The sequence below is a fragment of the Aethalodelphis obliquidens genome, unplaced genomic scaffold (assembly GCF_003676395.1).
Source record: "Aethalodelphis obliquidens isolate GAN/ISIS:26980383/991018 unplaced genomic scaffold, ASM367639v1 scaffold43, whole genome shotgun sequence".
Lineage (NCBI taxonomy): Eukaryota > Metazoa > Chordata > Mammalia > Artiodactyla > Delphinidae > Aethalodelphis > Aethalodelphis obliquidens.
Window position 1 is genome coordinate 6,804,497 of NW_020837987.1, and position 23,963 is coordinate 6,828,459.

The following is a 23,963-nucleotide window of genomic DNA, read 5'->3' on the forward strand; positions in this document are numbered from 1 at the left end:
TAACATTTATTGTTTCTAGATTTTTTGATTCTGACTGGTGTGAGATGATATTTCATTGTAGTTTTGATTTGCATTTCTCTAATGATGTTGAGCATTCTTTCATGTGTTTGTTGGCAGTCTGTGTATCTTCTTTGGAGAAATGTCTATTTAGGTCTTCTGCCCATTTTTGGATTGGGTTGTTTGTTTTTTTGTTATTGAGCTGCATGAGCTGCTTGTAAATTTTGGAAATTAATCCTTTGTCAGTTGCTTCATTGGCAAATATTTTCTCCCATTCTGAGGGTTGTCTTTTGGTCTTGTTTATGGTTTCCTTTGCTGTGCAAAAGCTTTGAAGTTTCATTAGGTCCCATTTGTTTATTTTTGCTTTTATTTCCATTTCTCTAGGAGGTGGGTCAAAAAGGATCTTGCTGTGATTTATGTCATAGAGTGTTCTGCCTATGTTTTCCTCTAAGAGTTTGATAGTTTCTGGCCTTACATTTAGGCCTTTAATCCATTTTGAGCTTATTTTTGTGTATGGTGTTAGGGAGTGATCTAATCTCCTACTTTTACATGTACCTGTCCAGTTTTCCCAGCACCACTTATTGAAGAGGCTGTCCTTTCTCCACTGTACATTCCTGCCTCCTTTATCAAAGATAAGGTGATCATATGTGCGTGGGTTTATCTCTGGGCTTTCTATCCTGTTCTATTGATCTATCTTTCTGTTTCTGTGCCAGTACCATACTGTCTTGATTGCTGTAGCTTTGTAGTATAGTCTGAAGTAAGGGAGCTTTGTAGTATAGTCTGAAGTAAGGGAGCTGATTCCTCCAGCTCCGTTTTTCGTTCTCAAGATTGCTTTGGCTATTCGGGGTCTTTTGTTTTTCCATACAAATTGTGAAATTTTTTGTTCTAGTTCTGTGAAAAATGCCAGTGGTAGTTTGATAGGGATTGCATTGAATCTGTAGATTGCTTTGGGTAGTAGAGCCATTTTCACAATGTTGATTCTTCCAATCCAAGAACATGGTATATCTCTCCATCTATTTGTATCATCTTTAATTTCTTTCATCAGTGTCTTATAATTTTCTTCATACAGGTCTTTTGTCTCCTTAGGTAGGTTTATTCCTAGATATTTTATTCTTTTTGTTGCAATGGTAAATGTAGGATAAAATTTAAATGTTTTAGTGTGTATCGTTTTACATGATTTCCCACTAAAACCAAGCTTCTGTAATTAATCAACTGATTGCACTTGATAAAAGGTATCCACTATGAAAATAAATGATATAAAATGCATTTGATATAACTGTTCAGCTGATAAGCCAGATGAACTTCTTGCTAAGTGGAGAAACAAATACCTTCATTGTAAAAGCCAGTTCCTGTTGGTCATTATATAACTTCCATCTTAATTGAAATTCCTAAATTATTATTCTTGTACCAACCTTTCCACTGAGCTATACACACATATATCTAAATGCCTACTTGATATCACCTCTTTGATACCCAACAAGCATCTCAAAGTTAACATGACCCCCACCCCCATCCTAGACACCTGCTACATACTTGTTGTTTTCTGTCTTGGCAAATGACACTACCATTCATCCAGATGTTCAGGACAAAAATTTAGGCATTATATCTAACTTATTCTTTTCTTCATATGCACATCCAAGCATCAGCCATTCCTGTTAGTTCTACACTTAAATTGCATCCCAATTTGACCATTTTTCATTGACTTTACCATTTACTACCCTAATTCAAACCACATTCATATCTTAAGACCAGTGGTCTCCAAAATAAATCATATAGAAGCAAAACTGCCCACTGACAATTAGAGACCTGAGTCAACAGGACAAGTGGAAGTCCCCAGCCAGGCCCTTCTCTTCCCAACCCCATCCCTGTCCCATGCCATAAGGAGCCTTAGGTTTGGACACTCCAGCTTGCATGTCTAAGCTCTGTCTAATCTTACCAAATAGCTTCCACTTGACCACCATGTACACATAGGCAACACTTTCACCTTTTGTAGGACAGATCAAGGGATGGAGCTTTGGACACAGAAGAGGTGTACAGGCTCTGGAAGCAAGCTTGATGCTACTTGAGTGAGGAATTCTCAAATACCCAAAGCATGGTCTGAAGGGGTTTGTGAGCTCTGGACATGCATGTCTCTTTGCATATGGACTTCTCATCAGGAAGGAAAGGTCTTGGCCAAAGGAGGGCCAAATTGTAGCTTTTTGTTTTTTTGAAATATATTTATTTATTTGGCTGTGCCGGGTCTTAGTTGCAGCATGCAGGATTTTCGTTGCTGAGTGTGAGATTTTTGTTGCCATGTGGGATCTTTTTTTTTTTTTTTAATTTATTTATTTATTTTTGGCTGCATTGGGTCTCCGTCGCTGCATGTGGGCTTTCTCTAGTTGTGGCGAGTGGGGGCTACTCTCCATTGCGGTGCGTGGGCCTCTCATTGCAGTGGCTTCTCTTGTTGTGGAGCAAGGGCTCTAGGCGCACCGACTTAAGTGGTTATGGCATGCAGGCTCAGTAGTTGTGGCGCACGGGCTTAGCTGCCCCGCAGCATGTGGGATCTTCCCAGACCAGGGATCAAACCCATGTCCCCTGCATTGGCAGGCGGATTCTTAACCACTGCACCACCAGGGAAGTCCCTTGTGGGATCTTTTTAGTTGTGGCATGCAGGATTTTTTATTTTTTTAGTTGTGGCATGCGGGCTCTTAGGTGCGTGTGGGATCTAGTTCCCTGACGAGGGATCGAACCTGGGCCCCCTGCTTTGGGAGCGTGGGGTCTTAACCACTGGACCACTAGGGAAGTCCCGGTGTGACTCTTTGTATGTTAATAATTATTAAAATGTTAGAGGTATTTGTTATTTTAATCAACTGGGTACTAATAATTATAATAACTAAATCTTTAAGGAAACTTTGACACAGCATTTTGGTCACAGGATAAGAATTAAAATTTCATTTTTGTTGCAGAGAAGTAAAACAAGATTTAATAAAAGATTTTTGAGGATAAGCAGTTGTTACATTAAGATAAAATTGAGTGATGAAAGTGGAGTGGAAATGATTTCAAGTAAAAGGTACCATGTAAAATTTCTAAATGTTAAAAAAGAGGTCTTCCCTGGTGGCGCAGTGGTTGAGAGTCCACCTGCCAATGCAGGGGGCGCGGGTTTGTGCCCTGGTCCGGGAGGATCCCACGTGCCGCGGAGCGGCTGAGCCCGTGAGCCGTGGCCGCTGAGCCTGCGCGTCCGGAGCCTGTGCTCCGCAGCGAGAGAGGCCACAGCAGTGAGAGGCCCGCATTCCGAAAAAAAAAAAAAGAGCTTGCTCGTGTGTGTTTAATGAATGATGAAGATATCTAGCCTATTGAAAACATGCTAGAAATTATATCTTTGCATTATTTAAACTTATGAAAACATTGTAGGTGTCAACTTAAAAATGTAAAAGGGAGTACATTATTTTTAAAAATTGTTTCAAGGGGAATGTAACAAAATATATGAAAGACCACTGCTCTGATAAAGGAAGATCAAGCTTAGTAAATGATGTGTCAAGGTATACCATCACAGACATGTATGCTATTGAGAAGTAAATAAGGTTGACCCCTGTACCAAACCAGCTATCTGAACTTTCATAAGTTGTCACACTTCTGATACAAAGGAAATTACACAGTTCTTGGCTCTTAGAAGTTACCCATTAAATTTAAATTCTCTTCCCTAGAAATTAGTAGTGGGTTTTATATGTATCTGGATTTGACAATCACAAATTTTGGTGTGGGAGGTTCTTCACTAGCGTTAATGTTAGGGTATGAATGCTTTCCAAACATCTCAATAAGCCGTGTCTAGTAAGCCCTGGTAAAATCGTGCTTTATTCTTCAGTCCACAGGGTTATATAAAAACATTCTAGGGCAAAGAATACGGATGGTCAATTAAAATAACTAAGACAAGAAGTTGTTCTTGGTTTCTTCACTCTCAATTTTACTTCATTCTCAATACAAAGAAGAACTACTGCCTTCAAATAAGAAACAACTGAAAAAACAGAGCTTATAAATACAGAGTACAGTTTGGTGGTTGCCAGGGGCAGGGTGCGGGGGTTGGGCAAAATGGGTGAAGGGGATCCGTTATAAAATAAATCATGGGGATGTACATGTACAGCATGGTAACTATAGTTAATAATACCGTATTGCATATTTGAAAATTGCTAAGAGAGTAGATCTTAAAAGTTCTTACCATAAGAAAAAAAATTTTTTTGTAACTATGTATGGTGATGGATGTTAACTAGACTTACTGAAGTGATCACTTTGCAGTACTTACAAATATCAAATCATTCCATTGTGTACCTGAAACAAATGTAAAAGTCAATTATACATCAATAACTAATATACGTAATAGTCTACAAAACAAATCACATACCATGATTCTCACACTTGTTAGGATACTGAGGACTGTGACATCATGAGGGCAATTAGTGGTTTACCATGAAATATTTATATTCGATAATAAGTAAAGTTGGGGAAATATATATTCATTATAAAAATTACAACAAAATAGGTAAAAACATCAGTGCATCGAAATAACTACATATTAAACTAGATGTAAACTATTTCACAATTTGTATTGCTTTGTTATTAAGACACCATTACTAAATATGAGCCAGTTTTTGTTACCTACTAAGATTCCTTTATAAGGAAGTAGAAACATTGTTAAGAAAAGTTCCTGGGAAGAAATATAACTTGGAAAGTTATATTAATTTATTTTCCAGCAAATTTTAAAACGCTCATATGCTGATTACTTCCCTGTTGTTGTTTCAGCTCCAAGCATGTCTTTCTCTTATTCTGTGATGCTAGGGCTGGGACTCTGACAAAGACATTTCCTATTCTCCCTTGCTAGTTGGCTTCCTGTTATAGTTTGCCAATGGAGGCATTAAAGGGATTTTGGGAGACAGAAAGGGAGAAGGAACCCGCTTCCTATTTTCCAGATTTTTTAGTATCTCTCTAGCAGCATCTAGATATATCTAGTATATCTCTAGCAGAATCTCTCTAGCTTGCCTGTAGAATCTTTCTGCTTTCCCAGCACCAGTACCAAACCTAGTTAACAGCCAGCCTGACACCCCTCTTCAGAGCTTTTAGGTTCTAGTAAACCCATCTCTTCCCCTTTGTTCCCCAAGCTCTAGGGTTTAGCTGCTTCCTGAAGTTACAAATCTCTCCCCTTTTTGCTCTTTGAGGCCTTCCTTCAAAATTGTGTAATCAATTTCCTGTAATTAAATCTTCTGTTTGAAATTCCCAGCATAGTCTGCTTTCTTGATTAGACCCTGATAAACAGAGTCCTACGACAATTTCTTTGAGCAGTACAAACACTTAGTTGACATACTTTGAGGACCACTGCTGTACTCTACTGGAGATGACTGGGCTCAAACCAGTGTTGGACTTGGTGGTATGAGACAAGAAAAATAAAGGACAAAAAGTCTTCTTATGATCAATTACTGACAGATGAAGAGATAGTCATACATACAGTTTCTCTGAAGGTACACCTTACCAGTCAGGAAGTATCTTAAATTTCTAGCACTTTAGAATGAAACATCCAAGAAGATCTCTAACCTGCGTGATAGTTAAGTCCAGGGAAGAGCTGTGTGATGCATTTGTCAAGCACCAAACCACAATTATCATCCAAAGAATTCTTTTTTTTTTTTTTTTGGCTGTGTCGGGTCTTAGTTGTGGCATGTAGGATCTTCGTTGAGGCATGTGCGATTTTTCATTGCAGCGTGGGCTCTTGTGACATGAGGGCTTCTCTCTAGTTGTGGCATGCAGATTTTCTCTCTCTAGTTGTGGCACATGGGTTCCAGGGCACATGGGCTCTGTAGTTGTGGTGCTCGGGCTCCAGAGCATGTGGACTTTGTAGTTTGAGGCACGTGGGCTCTCTCGTTGAGGCACCCCAGCTCAGCAGTTGTGGCGGGCAGGCTTAGTTGCCCCACAGCATGTGGGGTGTTAGTTCCCTGACCAGGGATCAAACCTGCGTCCCCTGAATTGGAAGGCGGATTCTTTACCACTGGACCACCAGGGAAGTCCCATCATCCAAAGAATTCCTAAAGGGTAAATTTCCCATTAAAGCAACCCAACTATTAAATGTTTGTGGAGCCTTAAAAAATAATTGCTTGCTTTCTTCTGAATGTAACAATGCAATGTAACAACAGTTTCACAGAGTAAAGTGCAAATCACTTTAGTCCTAGTAGCCAGACTCCCTTTGTCCAAGACTCTGGGGCTTTAGCTATTAGAGGGCTCTTTCTCGGGAGGGGATTGGAGGGAATCTCCAAGGATGTGTTCTTATTTCAAGAACTTCCCTTTGCTTCCACACACCCCCACTTACCGAGATCTTGACTTGGGTGCACCTTCCAGATCTTCCAAGGTCTGGGGAAGAATGTTGGTTTGTTTGGAACCTTCACTGACAAAGACTATCTCCTTGACCAAACTTTTAGTCAGACTCCTCTGAACCCTCTTCTTAACTAGGCTTCAACCTTTGGGCTTCAATGTTTGTCTTTGCAACACTCACTTTTAGCAAGAATTCTGTCATGTCAGTTTACCTTGAGTTCTTGATATCTGATCAGTCTCAATATCTAATTAAATTCCTCATCCACCCAGGTGGTATCTGATCACTCTGGCCAGCCCTCAGCAAGAATCCTGTTGGTCAATATAGTGAGAATTCCCCCCTACCCTTTATGTCTCCTCTTTGTAATTTCCCATGAACTGACCACCCCCCAACCCCAACTTGCTCCTTGCCTATAAATCCCCACTTGTTCTTGCTATATTTGGAATTGAGCCCAGTTCTATACTGAAGTCTCTTTCCCCCTATTGCAATATTTCCTGAATTAAAAAAACAAAACAAAACAAAAACCCCTCAACTACTGTTCAGCTCTGGTTTTCTTTAACATCACTCAGGGGTTCACATTCTTCTCCTGACTGTGGACAGTTTTTCTTAAAGCTGGGCCCTAATTAAAGTTTTAAAGTGAAAAGGAGAAACAGCAATAAACCCCAGAGCTGTTGGCTACAACATTATAAATGGCTTTGGTGCAAATGAGCATCTTCCTACAACTGGAATATAATTACCCTCTGTGCCTGGCATCACATATGGGGCAATCAGAGAAGGGATAGTAAAAATGAGGATAACACTGACCCCACCCATGGCCGGAGGTGAGGGGTTGGGTGGGGGTGGGAGAACAGTTAGACCTGGAGACAGGCACACACACAGACACACAAACACTCTTCTCCCACGTACTCAACCCTAAAGAAAAGCCCAGAAACACCGCCCATTATGGGTAAACTCCTGCGATCTCTGGGATAAGAACACAGTTACAGAAACGTCATGCCCAAAGTCAGCCACAGTTCTTCACACACCCACAATCACTCTCTCATTCTTGGCGTGACAGACCCACAATCTGTCACACAACGACCCACACTCATGGGCGTGACTGAAAATACAGAAGCTCACTACACCGACGGAACCCGTTGCCCCGTAGTGAGCAAGCACAAAAGTGTGCAGCGACAGTCGCACACACAAACCGCCCCACCTGAGCATTCAATAACAGTCACGGACGTGCACAGCTTCACCACTCCCTCACACACACTAGCCCAGAGTCATTTGAGTGCCCAAGATCGCCCAGGGTCGCACACAGCGTTCCGTGTACCCGCACCTGCGGCCGCGGTCACCTGTAGCGCAGGCGCGATGTCGAGGCTTGTCTCGGGGCCCTGTGGGAAATGTTGTTCTTTCCGCAAAGACGCCGAGGCGCAAAGCGTTCTGGGGCTCGTGGTCCGCGGGGTCGGAAGGAAAAGCCGAGTCGCTAGGCCAGGTTCCTGCAGCTGGAGTTTACCCAGCGGAGCTCGGTGTCCCGCGCGCCTCAGTCCCCGCCCCGTTTCCCCCTGCAGGGGATTCTGGGAGGCGACATCGCCGGTCTTGGGTCGTTGGGCGTGTTTCCAGAGCCAGCGGGGCTGGGAGGTGAGTAGGGCCTTGCTACGCGCGAGAGCCAGAGGGCAGGGCCGGGCTTGGGGTGGACCGGCAGGGAACGGGGTAGGAACAAGGAGGGCGCCGCCGAGGAGACTGTGTGACAGGCTGCGGGTGTGAGAGGGTGTGATCTTGTGTGTCACCGTGTATGTAATTGTGTGCGACTGTGACCGTCTGTCTCCGGTATAAAACTCCGAGTCTATGTGTGTTTGTGCGTGACTGTCTCCGCAGGTGTAACTGTGTTATTGTGTATGGGTTTGTGAGAGATTGCGGGTGTGACTTTGTGTGTGTGTGTGTCGCTGTGTGGGTGTGTGTGTGACTGTGTTTGACCCCTTGTCCCTGTGGATATAACTGCGTTTGAATGTGTGTGACAGAAGGTGTCATTATGTGCCCATGACCATCTATATCTGCAGGTATAATTTTGTGTAACTGTGACAGGATGTGTGACTTTGTGTGGTATGTCACTATGCATGAGATTGTGTGTGACTGTCTCTCTGTTGGAGTAACTGTGTATCGTCATCTCTATCTTTGTGTTAATACCACTGTGTATGTATGTGACATTACAGTCGCAATTATGTGACCACATATATGTGTGTGATTGGGTGAGAATTTGTATGTGTATGTCAGACCTAGTGTGTGATTGTGAGACACAGAAAGATTAAAATTACTCACCCACATTCACACAGTTACTAAATGACAGAATCAGGACTTAAGCCCAGGCAATTTGGCTCCAGAGGCCTTGCTTTTAATTGCTAAACTCGCTTGATCTTTCCCACGCTGTGAGGGTGAAAAATGGGGGCCCTGAGTTCTGAGGGTGTTGGAGAGTATTGTCTGTGGTCTTGGACTAGGACCCTTCTGGACATAGAACTTAACCTGGGTCTCTTTGTTTGGTCCCCTTGTGAGTAACAGAACCCAATCTAAAGACACTGTGGTGAAACCATCCTCATATTGGCTGCCTTTGGGGGAGGAAAGCCCAACCTGAAAGCCCAGTCTTCCTCTCCTTAGGCCATGGAGTTTGAGATTTTAGGTTTGTCCTTGTCAAAACTCTTCCATGTTTGGTGCTGAGAGAGGCTGATCCATGGCTCTTTTTCTCACATACCAAGTGAACTAAGTGTTTGGTTCTGACTTCACGTAATAAAGAAAAATGCTCTCATTTCCTTTTCAACTGTGTGTGTAAAATCTGAGTGGCAATAAGGGTGGCACTTCTCTATGCCAGGAGTTGGCTCAAGCATCTTGACAGTGAGGAAAGGTTCTGACAGTTGGGTTGATTTGCCCAAGGTCACGTAGCCAATGAGGAAAGGAATGGAGAGTCAGTGTGTGTCTGGGGGTCTATATAAAGCACAAGTCTTTCACAGCACCTTTCAGTGACTGATGGTTCATCTCAAACTTGAAAAGTATTATTCAAATGATACACAGCGATTTGAAACAGCAGTTTAAAAGCTATTTTTTTTTTATGCAGGTGCTACTTAGAGCTCCCAGGTGCTGAGAAGACTTCACTGATTCTCCTCTTGGGTTGCAAAGGCTTTTATAAACAAATTCAAGCTGCATTACACTAAGGAAATAATTTTCTTACAGATTGAGTTGGTTAGTGCAGAGTAGCCCAGAATTAGGGGATTGTATATCTTAAATTCTAAGTCAAACACAACTATCTTTGTTTTCAGAGTGAAGAAATGTTGGCTCTGAGAAGACAAGGAACTTGTTTCAGGCTGTGCAGTTTCTTGTTGGTTTGGTATTGAAATTTGTCAATGTTTGCCTCAGGCTGAATTTCTGTGGAGTAATAGAGGTAACACCTGCCACCTCTGAATATGCTTCACTGAAAAACATATAGCATTGATTTCTCAGGTTATGCTGAATATTTCCCATACAAACATTGTGGTCTCTTGAAAGAGGACCAGTTTTTGAGCCACACTGCAGTTTGACTCTTATGACTTTGAGTTAGCTGTTTAAGCTTTTTGAACCTCAATTTCAGTTGGTGGTAAAATGGGGATAATAATACCTACCTTTGCAGTTTTGTGAAGATTAAATAAGATAATGACATACACAACATGTGTAACATTGCTATTTATATTACAGGAGCCACAGTAAGATTTATTTATTTGTTTATCAAATATGTTTTTAGCACTTACAGTGGTTCTGGCATTATTCTAGCACTAGAGATATACCAGTGAACCCAACAAATCCTGGCTGTCTTAAATCTTATACTGTTGTTTGGGAAGACAACAGTTAACAGGAAAAAAAAAAAAGTATCATGTCCAATGATGTTAAATGCTAAGAAGAAAAATAAATCAAGATAAGGAAAAATAATAACTGGGAGGGAGAATCCCTTTAGGTAGAATAGGGAGGTCCCTCCAATGTTGTTAACAATTGAGCACAGATAAGAATGAAGAGAGGGAATATGCCGTGTTCAGGCAGAAGGAAAAGCCAGGCCACAGCCTTGAAAAAGGAGTGTGGACAATGTTTGAGGAGCTATAAGGAAATCTGTATGCCTGGAGTAGGGTGAATAAGGGGGAGAAGAGTGGGAAATGAGGTCTAAGGGGCAGCCAGGGCTAGATCATAAATTGTCTTATTGGTGATAGGATGGACTTTAGATTTTGTTGAGTTCAGGCTGTGTGTCCTTAGTATCAGTCAGGAGTTCAGGGGTTAAGTTCAGCTTTGGCCTTTTTTGTCAGATCTTGGAACAGGGTAGGGCTGGTCCATGTAAAGAAACTAGCGACCATAAAGGGCCAAAAAACTCTGTGAGTCTCAGATCAGCAACATAGGGCTGCTCTGCCATTTTTTTTTCTTGTTTAACTCTCCCTTCTCAGGACTTTGTTCTCCAAAAGAGAAAATTGAAGAAGGAAGGAAGAATGGCTGTTGGACTATGTAAATCCATGTCCCAGGTAAGTTGATGTTTTCACTTTGTTTCCAGAAATTCCACATCATTTTTCAGGACTTTGGGACCTCAGAGAGAGTCACAAGTAGCCCAGTGAGTGCACTCTTCACTTCTCTCTCTCCACTATTTGTTCATATAATCCTTCTACAAAACATTTAGTTGCTATTTTTACTCAGTGTTGTGCTTAAATGTATGATGGAACAGAACTTTTCCTCTTTAGATGAATCACGATTTGTTGTGTTGGAGATGAATGCAAGTGAAATAAAGGATGGAGTGTGATTATCAAATAGGGAGGTCAAGGATGGTTTTTCTGAGAAAGTGACAGTTGAGCAAAGAAAAACCTGAGTGAAAGTAGGGAGTAAGTTTTGTGGCGATCTGGGAAGAGCTTTAAAAAAGTAGAAGGAATAGCAAGTACAAAGTTACTGTGTTGGGAGCATGTTTGATGTGTTCCAGGGATAGCAATAAGCCAGTATCCTCAGACAGAAATGTGCACTGTGAGATTAGAGCAGTAGCTGGGAACCAAATTATGCAGGCCCTTAAAAGTCATGACCAGAACTTTGACTTTTGTTCTAAAGGTGAAGGAGAAACATTGGGGTATTTGTGATGTGATTTGATTTATGTTTTAAAAGGAAAATAAATAGCAGAGAAGTAACAGTGGAAGCAGGGAGGCCAGTCAGGAGACTGCTGCAATAATCCAGGTGGGAGGTGATAGCTTCCTGGACCATGGTGGTGGCATTGGAGCTGGTGAGATTCTGGGTGTATATTGGAGATATAAAATATGGGATTTGATCAGGGATTGGTTGTGGAGTATGAGAGGAAGAAAGAAATCATGAATGACTACAAAGATTTTTGACCTGGGCAATTGTGTAAATGGTCATGCCATTTACTGAGATGGGAAGACAGGGTGGGATGAGATAAGAGTCAAGAATTGAGTTCTAGATATATTAAATTCGAGAGACCTGTTGGATATCCAAGTAAAGTATTGATTATATATCTAGAGTTCAGGACTGGAGATGTGAATTTGAGAGTCATTAGTGTATTTAAAGCCATGGGACAGGATGAGATTATCTTGAGGGTAGGATTGTGGCGAATGTAGATAGGAAAGAGGTCCAAGGACTGAGCTTAAGGCATTCAATATAAGAGGCTGACAAGAAGAGGAGGAACCAGCAAAAGAGACTAAGAAGGACTGATGTAGAAGGAAAACCAGGAGAGTGTGGGTCCCGTGAGTCAATAGTAGAAAGCATTTCAAGGAGATGATCAACTGAGTTAAATTCTTCTGAGAGAGACTGAGGAAGATGCTAGGACCATATGGGAGTACTTGGCAAACAGCATTTTTTAAAAAATTTCAGGGTTTGGTGACCTTCAGGGATGTGGCTCTAAATTTTTCCCAAGAGGAGTGGGAATGGCTGGACTCATCTCAGAAGGATTTGTACAGAGATGTCATGTTGGAGAACTACAGGAACTTGGTATGGCTTGGTAAGGATATGTATCCCCCATAATTCAAATCTTCCCTATGAGGTGTTTATGCTTCCTCCATTGGGAATATCTAGGGCATCTTAAATGCTTAGCTGGATTTCTACTTCGTGTTCCCAGGAAATTATTCAAAGTAGTTTCATAGAGTTATAAATGAGTATAGTTCCCTTTGCTCTAGAATGATGGTTTGGGATAGCAGCATTAGTATGGCGTGGAAATTTTTTAAATTGCAAATTATGGGGTCCCACTATAGACCTACAGAATCTGGGAATAGGCCTAATAGTCTGGGTTTTAATGAGCCCTCCAAGTGGTTCTGATACCCATTAAAATTTGAGAACCACTGTGGCTTCTGATTCAGTAGGTCTGGTTGGGGCAGCCTGAGAATTTGCATTTCTAATAAGTTCCTAGGTGATGGTTCTTCTGCTCTAGTACTTTGAGAACTGCTGCTAAGAAAGAAGCTTTGTCTGTCTCATTCTCCATTCAAGCATCTTTCCATTCTCTGGTCCTTCCTCTAATGTCCTTTCTTGCCTAATGACCAAGAGATTGAGTCTGAGTCTGGAAGAGCAATAGCAAGTTGATTTGTTTATCTATCTGTCTGTCTTGCTGGCTCTCATTTTTCTTCTCCTGTAAACAGGACTTTCCATTTCTAAGCCCAACATGATCTCCTTATTGGAGCAAGGGAAGGATCCTTGCATGGTGGAGAGAGAGAGGTCAGATGGTCAATATGCAGGTGAGTGACGGGGAACAGGGAGGGCTGTTGTAAGGTGACAGCACAAGTGGTCATAAGAAGACTGCCCTGCATTTGAGGAGGCTGTCCTGGGCTTCAGGGGGTCATTTCCTCTCTATTTCTATCAAGTTATATTCTCAATAATATTTCTACCTATACCCTGAATCTTGTTCCTTTTAAGTTCTTTCCCCTTTATGGATAGAGTTATATACATTTCTAGATTTCTTTTTAGAGTTTTAATTTTATCAAAGTTATGCATGCACATTGGTTGAAGAGACAAGTTGTTTTATAAGGCTTATTCCTTTAAAAAAGGAGGTCTCTTGCCCGCTTCCCAGTTTCTCTCTCCCTAGAGGGATCCACTTTCTTTACTTTGGCAGCTTCTTTTGGTGTCTCCTTCACGTCTCTAATAAATATGTTTATGTTGCTATTTCTTGATTGTTTTTTTCAGGTTTAGTCCTCATCCAATATCTTCATTAAGAAAATAAGAATTTAGTACTTTCTTATCCTGAATCCAACATGTGTGTGAGCATGCACGCGCACACACACAATTTCTGTCTTCCTATCTCACTGATATCGTAATTTTTAAAGTTTTATTTTTTTAATTGAAGTGTAGTTGATTTACCACGTTGTGCCAATCTCTGCTGTACAGCAAAGTGACTCAGTTATACACATATGGACATTCTTTTTTTTAATATTCTTTTCCATTATGGTTTATCACAGGATATTGAATATAGTTCCCTGTGCTATAAGTAGGACCTCGTTGTTTATCCATCCTATATGTAATAGTTTACATCTGCTAATCCCACACTCCCAGTTCTTCCCTCCCCCACCCCCTCCCTCTTGGCAACCACAAGTCTGTTCTCTATGTCTATGAGTCTGTTTCTGTTTTGTAGGTAGGTTCATTTGTGCCATATTTTTAGATTCCATATATAAGTGATATAATATGGTATTTGTCTTTCTCTTTATGAATTATTATGGTAATCTCTTAGTTGCATCCATGTTGCTGCAAATAACATTATTTCGTTCTTTTTATGGCTGCGTAGTATTCCATTTTGTGTGTGTGTGTGTGTGTGTGTGTACCACATCTTCTTTATCCTTTCATCTGTAGATGGACATTTATGTTGTTTCCATGTCTTGGCTATTGTGAATAGTGCTTCTATGAATATAAGGGTGCATTTATCTTTTTGAATTATAGTTTTGCCCAGGTATATGCTCAGGAATGGGATTGCTCGATCATATGGTAATTCTATTTTTAGTTTTCTGAGGAACCTCCATACTGTTTTCCATAGTGGCTGCACCAACTTACATTCCCACCAGCAGTGTAGGAGGGTTCCCTTTTCTCCACACCTTCTCCAGCATTTGTTATTTGTAGACTTTTTTTTTTTTTTTTTTTTTTTTTTTTTTTTTTTTTTTTTTTTTTTTGCGTTATGTGGGCCTCTCACTGTCGTGGCCTCTCTCGTTGCGGAGCACAGGCTCCGGACGTGCTGGCCCAGCGGCCATGGCTCACGGGCCCAGCCGCTCCGCGGCATGTGGGATCTTCCCGGACCGGGGCACGAACCCGTGTCCCCTGCATCGGCAGGTGGACTCTCAACCACTGCGCCACCAGGGAAGCCCTATTTGTAGACTTTTTAATCATGGCCATTCTGACTGTTGTGAGGTGGTACCTCACTGTAGTTTTGATTTGCATTTCTCTAATAATTAGTGATGTTGAGCATCTTTTCATGGGCCTGCTTGCCATCTGTATGTCTTCTTTGGAGAAATGTCTATTAAGGTCTTCTGCCCATTTTTCGATTGAGTTGTTTGTTTTTCTGTTGTTGAATTGCATGAGCTGTTTGTATATTTTGGAGATTAAGCCCTTGTCGCATCATTTGCAAACATTTTCTCCCATTGCATGGGTTGTCTTTTGGGTTTTTTTTAATGGTTTCCTTTGCTGTGCAAAAGCTTGTAAGTTTGATTAGGTCCCATACCAATATCTTAATTTTTATTGAACCACTGTTCAGTGTTTACATTATTATGGCTATTAAGTGCTAGTCGTCGCTGTGCTGTGCATATACCAAGGTTACTTTTTCTGTACTTTTTCTTTTTCTTGGCATTAATAATTATCTGGGGTTTTGTCTATTTTTTTCCTTAGTTTTCTATATACATATTCCTAACTCAATTCTTAACTCCCGATCAATTGTTTAAATCTCTTAAGACACTCAGACACATTAGGTTATCTAGTGATTTTACCTTCTTGGAGAAATCTCTCCAGAGTCTTCAGATATGCTTCACTCTAGACAAATGGCTCATTACATTTGCTTGCATTCTATTTCGGTTTATCTAACGTTTTCTCATGATTAGATTGAGGTAGTGCATTTTTGAAAAGAGTGCCACAGAAATAATGTTGTGTCCTTCGCAGTGAGTGCATCATACCAAAGGATTGATAATATTGATATATCTTATTATCAGTGATGTTAATTTTCATCACTTGGTGAAGGTGGTATCTGCCTGGTTTCTCCATTGTAAAGTTACTATTTTTCTATTTATAATTAATAAATATTTGGGGAAGATACTTGATACTATTCAGTTTCTTCTGAAACTTTTGCCCACTGATTTTAGCATCCACAGCCCTGTTGGATCTTGTCTGCAACAGTTACCACTGTTGTGGTATTGACCTAATGTTGACATTTTTATTTCCTTCTTTTATTTATACATATTAACTAGGATTGTTCTGTCTGGAAGAGCTGTTTCATCTCTCCCATTTGTTTATATATTAAAATATTTCTTCATATTTATGGAATGAGGGGTTTTTTTTTCCTATGAGTTAAAACTACTGTATCATTATTTTGTTGCTCAAAGTGTTCCAGCTTTGACCATTTAGATCTTCAAGTTGGTTCCTATGACCTTTTTTTTTTTTTTTTTTAAATAAATTTATTTATTTATTTGGCTGCGTTGGGTCTTCGTTGCTGCGTGTGGGCTTTTCTCTAGTTGCAGCGAGTGTCGTTTTGGTGCACGGGCTTAGTTGCGGTAGCTTCTCTTGTTGTGGAGTATGGGCTGTAGGCATGTGGGCTTCAGTAGTTGTGGCTCGTGGGCTCTAGAGCGCAGGCTCAGCAGCTGTGGCACACGGGCTTAGTTGCTCCGTGGCATGTGGGATCTTCCCGGACCAGGGCTCGAACCCGTGTGCCCTGCATTGGCAGGCGGATTCTCAACCACTGTGCCACCAGGGAAGTCCCCTCCTATGACCTTTTAACATGCCCCACTTCATGGTTCCAGGTGTTCCAGGTTCATCTTGTTTTCCTTTCCCCAGCCTTGAATCAACCACTTCTCTAAGGAGCCCTGGTTCCTTTTATTGGGAAATGATGTTTAGAAACCAAGGTCTGGGTACTAGGTGTACTTATTGCTACTGGAAGTGATTTCTTCTAGGCCCTCACAGCAGACTGAGCTGGAAAATATATGTATGTATACCAATACACACTTTTAGACAGACACACATTTTTTTTTTTTTTTTTTTTTGCGGTACGCGGGCCTCTCACTGTTGTGGCCTCTCCCGTTGCGGAGCACAGGCGCCGGACGCGCAGGCTCAGTGGCCATGGCTCACGGGCCCAGCCGCTCCGCGGCATGTGGGATCCTCCGCGGCATGTGGGATCCTCCGCGGCATGTGGGATCCTCCCCGACCGGGGCACGAACCTGTGTCCCCTGCATCGGCAGGCGGACTCTCAACCACTGCGCCACCAGGGAAGCCCAGACACACACTTTTATATTTATTTCCGTCTTTATTTTTTTTAATACATTAAATTATTGGTTTATATTGATACCTTGATTTTAGTCCTACCCTCCACAGGGTTTATCATAGCCTTTCTCCTTTACTTATTTGTAATTTCTTCTTCTGACAGTGAGAAGCAATGTATTTAACTATTTCCTCCATTTAAGTGTACACACAAAGTAGTTTCAGAATTTCTAACCTATTCCTCTGTGAGAAATAAATTTACTAAGTAGATTACATTATTTGTATTTAGGTACAAATGTACTTTTTTAGTCTTAAGTATTCAGTCAAAAACTATTTTCCAGAGTTACTTAGGTTAGTTCTTCTAGGTTCATTTGTTTCTGTTGATTCCTACTACATCCTGGTTGATTTTACTTTTTTTTTTTTTTTGTATCTGAAACATTACTATGCTCCTAAGAATCAGACCTTTACAAGAATGTATCCTCAGAAAAGTGTCACTCCCTCCTCATCCTTACTGTCTTGTTTCTGTTCCCTACTTCTTCCTGCCCCTTTCTTACCCACCCCTTGTAGATCACCAGTCTTTATTTTCAGGTTTGTCCTTTTTATGTTTCTTTTGCACAAATGAGCAGATATACCTGTAGATTTGCATTTGCTCTTTTCACTTAGCTATAACGACATGGTTTGAACTGAGAGGGTCCACTTACATGCGAATTTTTTCAATAAATACTTACTACACGATCCGAGGTAGGTTGAATCCATGGATGCTGAACTGCAGATTCGGAGGGCTGACTGTAAACTTATACCCATAGCCCCTGCATTTTTCGGGGGTCAGCTGTACAGGAAATCACTCCATATGAGTTCTTGGAGAGCTTCCTCATTTTTCTGACAGCTGCAGAATACTCCATTCTGTGGATGTTATGGTAATTTATTGAATCTATAATGTGTGAACATTTAGGTTGTTTGCAGTAGTTTACAATTACAGACAATGCTGCCATAAATAACCTTGTAAATATGTATGTTCCTGTTGTTGAGGCTTTATTTTCAGGGTTGTTTTGTAGATGTAGGATTGCTAAGTAAGTGCATATGTAGTTTAGGAATTGCCAAATTCCTCCCCAAAAATGTTGTACCTGTCTGCTTTTTGTATTAGTTTCTTATGGCTGCTGTAACAAATTACCACAAATTTAGTGGCTGAAAACAACACAAAAATATTATCATACAGCTCTGGATCCAGGTCAGAAGTTCAAAATGGGTCTTACAGGGCTAAAAATCAAGATGTTGGCAGCCTGCCTTCCTTCTGAAGGCCCTTGGGGAGAATCTGTTTCTTGCCTTTTTATGCTTTCTTTAGGGCTTTTATCATCTGTTTATTTTCAACTTTGTAAAATCACCTTGTTTTAAACGTGAGCTTTATATGTAGTATAGAATTGAGTTTTGCTTTGTGAACCAGTCTGGATATCATTTCAATTTAATAGGTGAAAGTCCAACCATGTTTTTAATATGTTTGGGCTTAATTCTGTACATTGTTTTGTGTTATATTTTCTGATTTTTACAGTTTTTAAAAAAGACTTTAGCTTGTCTGTTTTCCTAGGCTTTTTTTTGGTCGTGTAATACTATAGTTTTTATAATAATTAGGAAGATTCTTATTTTGTTCTAGAGCCTTCACGGTTATAGTGCTCTGTTTCTTTAGACAGTATTTACTCCTTCTATTACTTGATTGGTCAGCTTTAAAAACTAGCCTTTGATTTTTTTTACCTGTTACAGATGTGTCAATAAGTAGCCTTATTATACTCCCCACCTTGTTTTCCCAAATTTTGTTACTTGTATGCTTTTTACATTGTCCAGGCATATTATATTTACATGCTCTTGTGTCACATTTATCCCAACCTTTCCTTTTGTCTTAATTCTGTAGTTATATATATTTAGTGTTTTCCACTAGGTCATTTTGCTGAAATTTCTCTGGACATCTCTGGATTGGCTGAAATCTGCTCTCTAGCAGTTTCCTCAAAAAGAGTTCATGCAAACAATGTCCCCCTAAGCTCTACCTTGTTCATAATTGGCCATTCTTTCCTTAAGTTGCTTATAGCATAGTATTGGTGTTAAATGTTATTACAAAGAAGTCTGATGCCAGCTTGATATTTTCCCTTTATGTATAAGTGTCTTTATATTTTGTTCTGATCTCCTAGATGGGTACAGGTTAGGGTATGTCTATGGGTTAGGGTTAGGGTTAGGGTACGGGTTAGGGTATGGTTTATGGTTAGGGTACGGGTTACGGTTAGGGTATCAGTTAGGGTATGGGTTAGGGTTAGCGTACGCTTTAGGGTTAGGGTATTTATTAAACCTCTCCCACTCTCCAGATATCACTTAGCATGTAAAGGTATATTATTCGGGGTCCAGGCATGGAGAAGACTTTAGACACTAGGATAAGAGAAAGAACACACACATTATAAATAAATCACATTAGGATTTTGTTTCAAACCTGTACATTAAACACTAGTGCTTAGGAAATCTAATGGAGTCAGAAGCAGTAAAGGGTAGTTTTATGGGAATAACATCACAGATTTTCTGTAGAATACACAGATTTTGACTGGTTAGAAAGTCAAGGAGGAATGCTTTTGTTCTGAAGACATAAACCCTCTTCTAAATTGAGCTGTTATTGGAAGTTAGAAATTTTTTGTTACTGTTGTATTGCTTTGTGTTTTCGTGATTATTCTGCTTGCATCTCCCTTGTTAAACCTTTGATTTGTGGAAGAGTGCCATTACTGGAAATGATTTTACAGAATTATTCTCAAAAACAAAAGGAAATGGTTCTCACCTAAATATTAAGCAATAATCTCTATACTGGTGTACTAACAGAATTATGATTCAGGGATAATAATTCTATGAAATGTAATTAAACACACAATATTTTTTTTCTTTTAAATTTCCATTGTTACTTTTTTAAAGTACAATTGTAATTCAAATTCTTTGTAACAAGTGAAATTTAAAAAGATTAAAGGAAAAGATAATATTTTACCACTTGCCATTCTTTCCCACTCCCTGAAACGACCAGCATAAATGTGTAGCTTTCTTATTTTATCCAGGTGTTCTATACATCTGGAACATCATGTTTCTCACTGTATAAAAACAGATTTAGCTCTCACAATTTTTTGTTTGTTTTGTTTTTTGCGGTACGCAGGCCTCTCACTGTTGTGGCCTCTCCCGTTGCAGAGCATGGGCTCCGGACGCACAGGCTCAGCAGCCATGGCTCACGGGCCTAACCTTTCATTTTAAAGTCATTTTATCAGAACATGTTTTAGCCTTGACCATTTTGGGTCACTTTTTCCTGGTAGATATGTTCTCTATCAGGATGGAGAGTCAAGTTTTTATTTCTGGAAATATTTTTTTCTTTTTTTACTGATGAAGTTAAAAATATAGGAAAGTATAGATAATAATATAATAATATAGTAAAGGATTTCCTATTGATGAACAATTTTTGTATTTCTGAATTGCATACTTCATCATGTGTATTATTTATTTAATATACTGCTTGATTCAATTTTTAATATTTAAGAATTTTGCCTGTTATCCATGAGATTGGTCTGATATAAGAACAGTGAAATAGATCAGTGGAATAGTGAAGAATGTACAAAAATACACCCATGTATATATGAGAATTTAGTATTAGGTAAAGGTAGTTTTTCAAATTAGTGGTGTAAAAAGATTTTCTTAAAAGTTATGGATAATATTTGTATAATATTGGGTTTTGGAAAGTCTTTCTTAAAATGACATAAAGACCAGGCTCTATAATGAAAAAATTGGAAGATTTGAGTTCATACAAATTTTTTAAAAATTTTATCAGAAGCATTATAAATCAAGATGACGTGACAATAAAATTATCAATGAAGATGACATGTGATTTGAGGGAGAAAAATGCTCAAAAGCCTTAATGTCTTAAATTTATAATGACTTCTATAAACCACTTAAAAGAAATGCCAGTGTAATTAAAATATATGCAAAGTACCTGAATAAGGAATTCACCAAAGATGAAACCACAAAATATATAAAAGGTACATAAATATATATGAAAATGCTCAATTTTATAATCATAGAATTGCAAATTAAAACAATAATGAGGTACTCTTTACTTGTAAGGGCAAATATTTTTAGAATGATGTTAACCAGTGTGAATGCGTTCGAAGACATATTTCATGTTGCTAACAGGAATGTAAATTGATAAAAAAAAGTCAGAACCATGACTTTCTCCCCTCTTTCCTCCAAGTAAATTCTTTAATTTCTTCTATAACAGTTTTCTTTCTCCTTGAAAGGGTAAAAAGGAGACATTTGCTTTCTTGATATTTTTCAGAATGGGACTCTTTGTATGAAATCAAGGCATTATCTCCAAAATGGTACATTGATGAAGAGGAAATATCCCAGGGGATGATAATGGAAAGACTTACAAGTTATGGCCTTGAATCCTCCAGTTTCAGAGAAGCCTGGAAATATAAGGGTGAATTTGAGCAGCATCAGGGAAATCAGGAGAGTCATTTCAGGCAAGTGACAACTCTTAAGGAAATCTCTGCCATGAAAAGAGACAATGAATATAATAATTCTGAGATAAATGTTCTCTTGAACTCAGTACTTTTAACACAACAGAGAGTTCCCACAGTAGAACAAGTACATAAATTTGATATTTATGATAAAATGTTCCCCCCAAATTCAGTTCTAACTGAACATAAAGGACTACATGCTGAGAAGGAATCTTTGATAGGTAATGAATGTGAAGAATTCAACCAGAATACATACCTTAGTAAAGATGCAGAAATTCCTCCTGGGGAGAAACATTACGAAAGTAATGATTTTTCAGATCTCTTAAGTTTCCACTCATTACTTACTCAACATCACACAACTCATCTTGGAAAATTATCCCATGGATACGTTGAATGTGGTGCTGCCTTTAGCTGTTATTCATTCTTTACTCAACCTCAGAGAATTCACAGTAGAGAGAAACCATATGCATGCAATGACTGTGGAAAAGCCTTTAGCCATGACTTCTTTCTCAGTGAGCATCAGAGAGCTCATACTGGGGAGAAACCATATGAATGTAAGGAATGTAACAAAGCTTTCAGACAGAGTGCACACCTTGCTCAACATCAGAGAATTCACACTGGAGAGAAACCCTTTGCATGCAATGAATGTGGGAAGGCCTTTAGCCGTTATGCCTTCCTTGTGGAACATCAGAGAATTCACACAGGAGAGAAACCATATGAATGTAAGGAATGTAACAAAGCCTTCAGACAGAGTGCACACCTTAATCAACATCAGAGAATTCACACTGGAGAGAAACCCTATGAATGTAATCAATGTGGAAAAGCCTTCAGCAGACGCATAGCCCTTACTCTGCATCAAAGAATTCACACAGGAGAGAAACCCTTTAAATGTAATGAATGTGGAAAGACCTTTGGCTATCGCTCACACCTTAATCAACATCAGAGAATTCACACTGGTGAAAAGCCCTATGAGTGCATCAAATGTGGGAAGTTTTTTAGGACTGACTCACAACTTAATCGACATCATAGAATTCATACTGGAGAGAGACCTTTTGAATGCAGTAAATGTGGGAAAGCCTTCAGTGATGCTTTAGTTCTAATTCATCATAAGAGAAGTCATGCAGGAGAGAAACCCTATGAATGTAACAAATGTGGGAAGGCCTTCAGTTGTGGCTCATACCTTAATCAACATCAGAGAATTCATACTGGAGAGAAACCTTATGAATGTAATGAATGTGGGAAGGCTTTCCATCAGATCTTGTCCCTTAGGCTACACCAGAGAATTCATGCTGGAGAAAAACCCTATAACTGCAATGAATGTGGGAACAATTTTAGCTGTGCTTCAGCTCTTCGACGACATCAGAAAATTCATAATAGAGAAGCTCTCTGATTATGTATAACAAGTATAAGAAAGAAAACATTTAGTCACCATTCAGTCCTTATTAAATAAATATCAGTGAGTTCTTCAGTTAGTAATTCTATGAACGTAGTACCTATGGAGAAGCCTTCAGTTCATGAGCATCCCTTATTTGAAATAGCCTGAGTAGTAGACGTCTGTTACTTTTGGATCTGTTCTGTACCCTATTTGAGACTTATCTCACCCTCAATGCATATCATTCTGATGAAATTGTTTAATCAGGAAGAGCAGTAGATTGGTCATAGGCAGGCCAATTATTTTCTTCAACCTCATGATAGATAAGGGATTTACAGATGGCCCTGTCTAGACCAGTAGAGTCCTAGGGGGTCATTGTTATGGGTAGTAAGAAAAGATTTTTTTTTCCCCACCCCAGAATTGCAAGTTTCAAGGATTTAGTAAGGTTAAAAACTCACCAGCAGCCTTTTTGCCACCACATGAAGAAAGCCTTCCCAGGATAAATCTAACACAAAGGAAAACTGAGGTCAGAGACAGAAATCTGAGGATGTTTGATCTTCTGGATCCAATCATGTCTGAAGTTTACACCATCTTTTACTTTTTCATTTTTGTGATCCAATAAATTTTCTTTTTTCTGCTTATGTTAATTTGACTTGGGTTTTTGCCTCTTGGAATCAGAGTCCTGACTCATACACCCCATGTTGGCTACACATGTGAGAAGGCCTTAATCTTTTATATGGCATAATTGTTTATCCTGAGGATAAGCCTCATAACAAGTATATGAAAGTTAAATACACAGCCTTCATAAAGCTGAAAGAATTGTTACATTTTATTTGTTGATAAAAACTAATTTAATATTCATTAGTCTGTTTCACAATAAGGAAGAATTTTTAAAAATTCACTTAGTGAAACTTATTACCAGGCTTTCTCATAGGGAATTAAAATCATTTGTGGCAGTGACTCACTATAGACCTTTAAAGAAAGATTGGCCAGCTAAGAGAATAATGGATCCATCAGTTTAATGAATGGCTCTTCATCTTAAAGGAATTATTTGATTTTCTACTTTCAGCGTGGGTTTAAACATATCATGTGATAGAATAAGATAGAATTGTAAATGAGGTCTTTTGTGGGTGGGTTGTAAACTTGGTTTAAGAAGTTTATAGATAACTTCTTTGGAACGAGACATATTAGACAAGACATTGCTGGCAGACAAAAAGAATGAGCCATTTTCAACTAATGGTTAAAGTAAAGCAGTTGGAGCCTAAAATTTTTAGAGTATAACTCATTACTATTCAGAGTAATGAGGAACAGGAGGGTGTGGGGCAGTATGTTCCTGTTTTAT

General features: G+C 39.5%; 1 protein-coding gene across 4 annotated transcripts; it reads left to right on the top strand.

Annotated features, from left to right (window-relative positions):
• The first annotated feature begins 7,816 nt into the window (after positions 1 to 7,816).
• Positions 7,817 to 23,268, top strand: ZNF527 (zinc finger protein 527). 4 transcript variants are annotated; one of them, XM_027078936.1, is made up of 6 exons: positions 7,817 to 7,945; positions 9,613 to 9,734; positions 10,756 to 10,830; positions 12,173 to 12,299; positions 12,931 to 13,026; positions 21,066 to 23,268. In XM_027078936.1, exons 3-6 carry the CDS (start codon positions 10,798 to 10,800, stop codon positions 22,637 to 22,639), a joined length of 1,830 nt encoding a protein of 609 aa, XP_026934737.1. In that variant the 5' UTR covers positions 7,817 to 7,945; positions 9,613 to 9,734; positions 10,756 to 10,797; the 3' UTR covers positions 22,640 to 23,268. The 4 variants fall into 4 exon arrangements, with proteins under 4 accessions (XP_026934737.1, XP_026934739.1, XP_026934738.1 ...); XM_027078938.1 differs by having other exon boundaries at positions 12,173 to 12,289; XM_027078937.1 differs by lacking the exon at positions 9,613 to 9,734.
• Positions 23,269 to 23,963: the final 695 nt, after the last annotated feature.

Excerpts from the sequence above, each read along its gene's own strand:
- ZNF527 (XM_027078936.1), top strand. The coding sequence starts at position 10,798 with ATGGCTGTTGGACTATGTAAATCCATGTCCCAG. Across the intron at positions 10,831-12,172 it reads TATGTAAATCCATGTCCCAG|GGTTTGGTGACCTTCAGGGA; the intron begins GTAAGTTGATGT and ends AAAAAATTTCAG. Across the intron at positions 12,300-12,930 it reads CAGGAACTTGGTATGGCTTG|GACTTTCCATTTCTAAGCCC; the intron begins GTAAGGATATGT and ends TCCTGTAAACAG.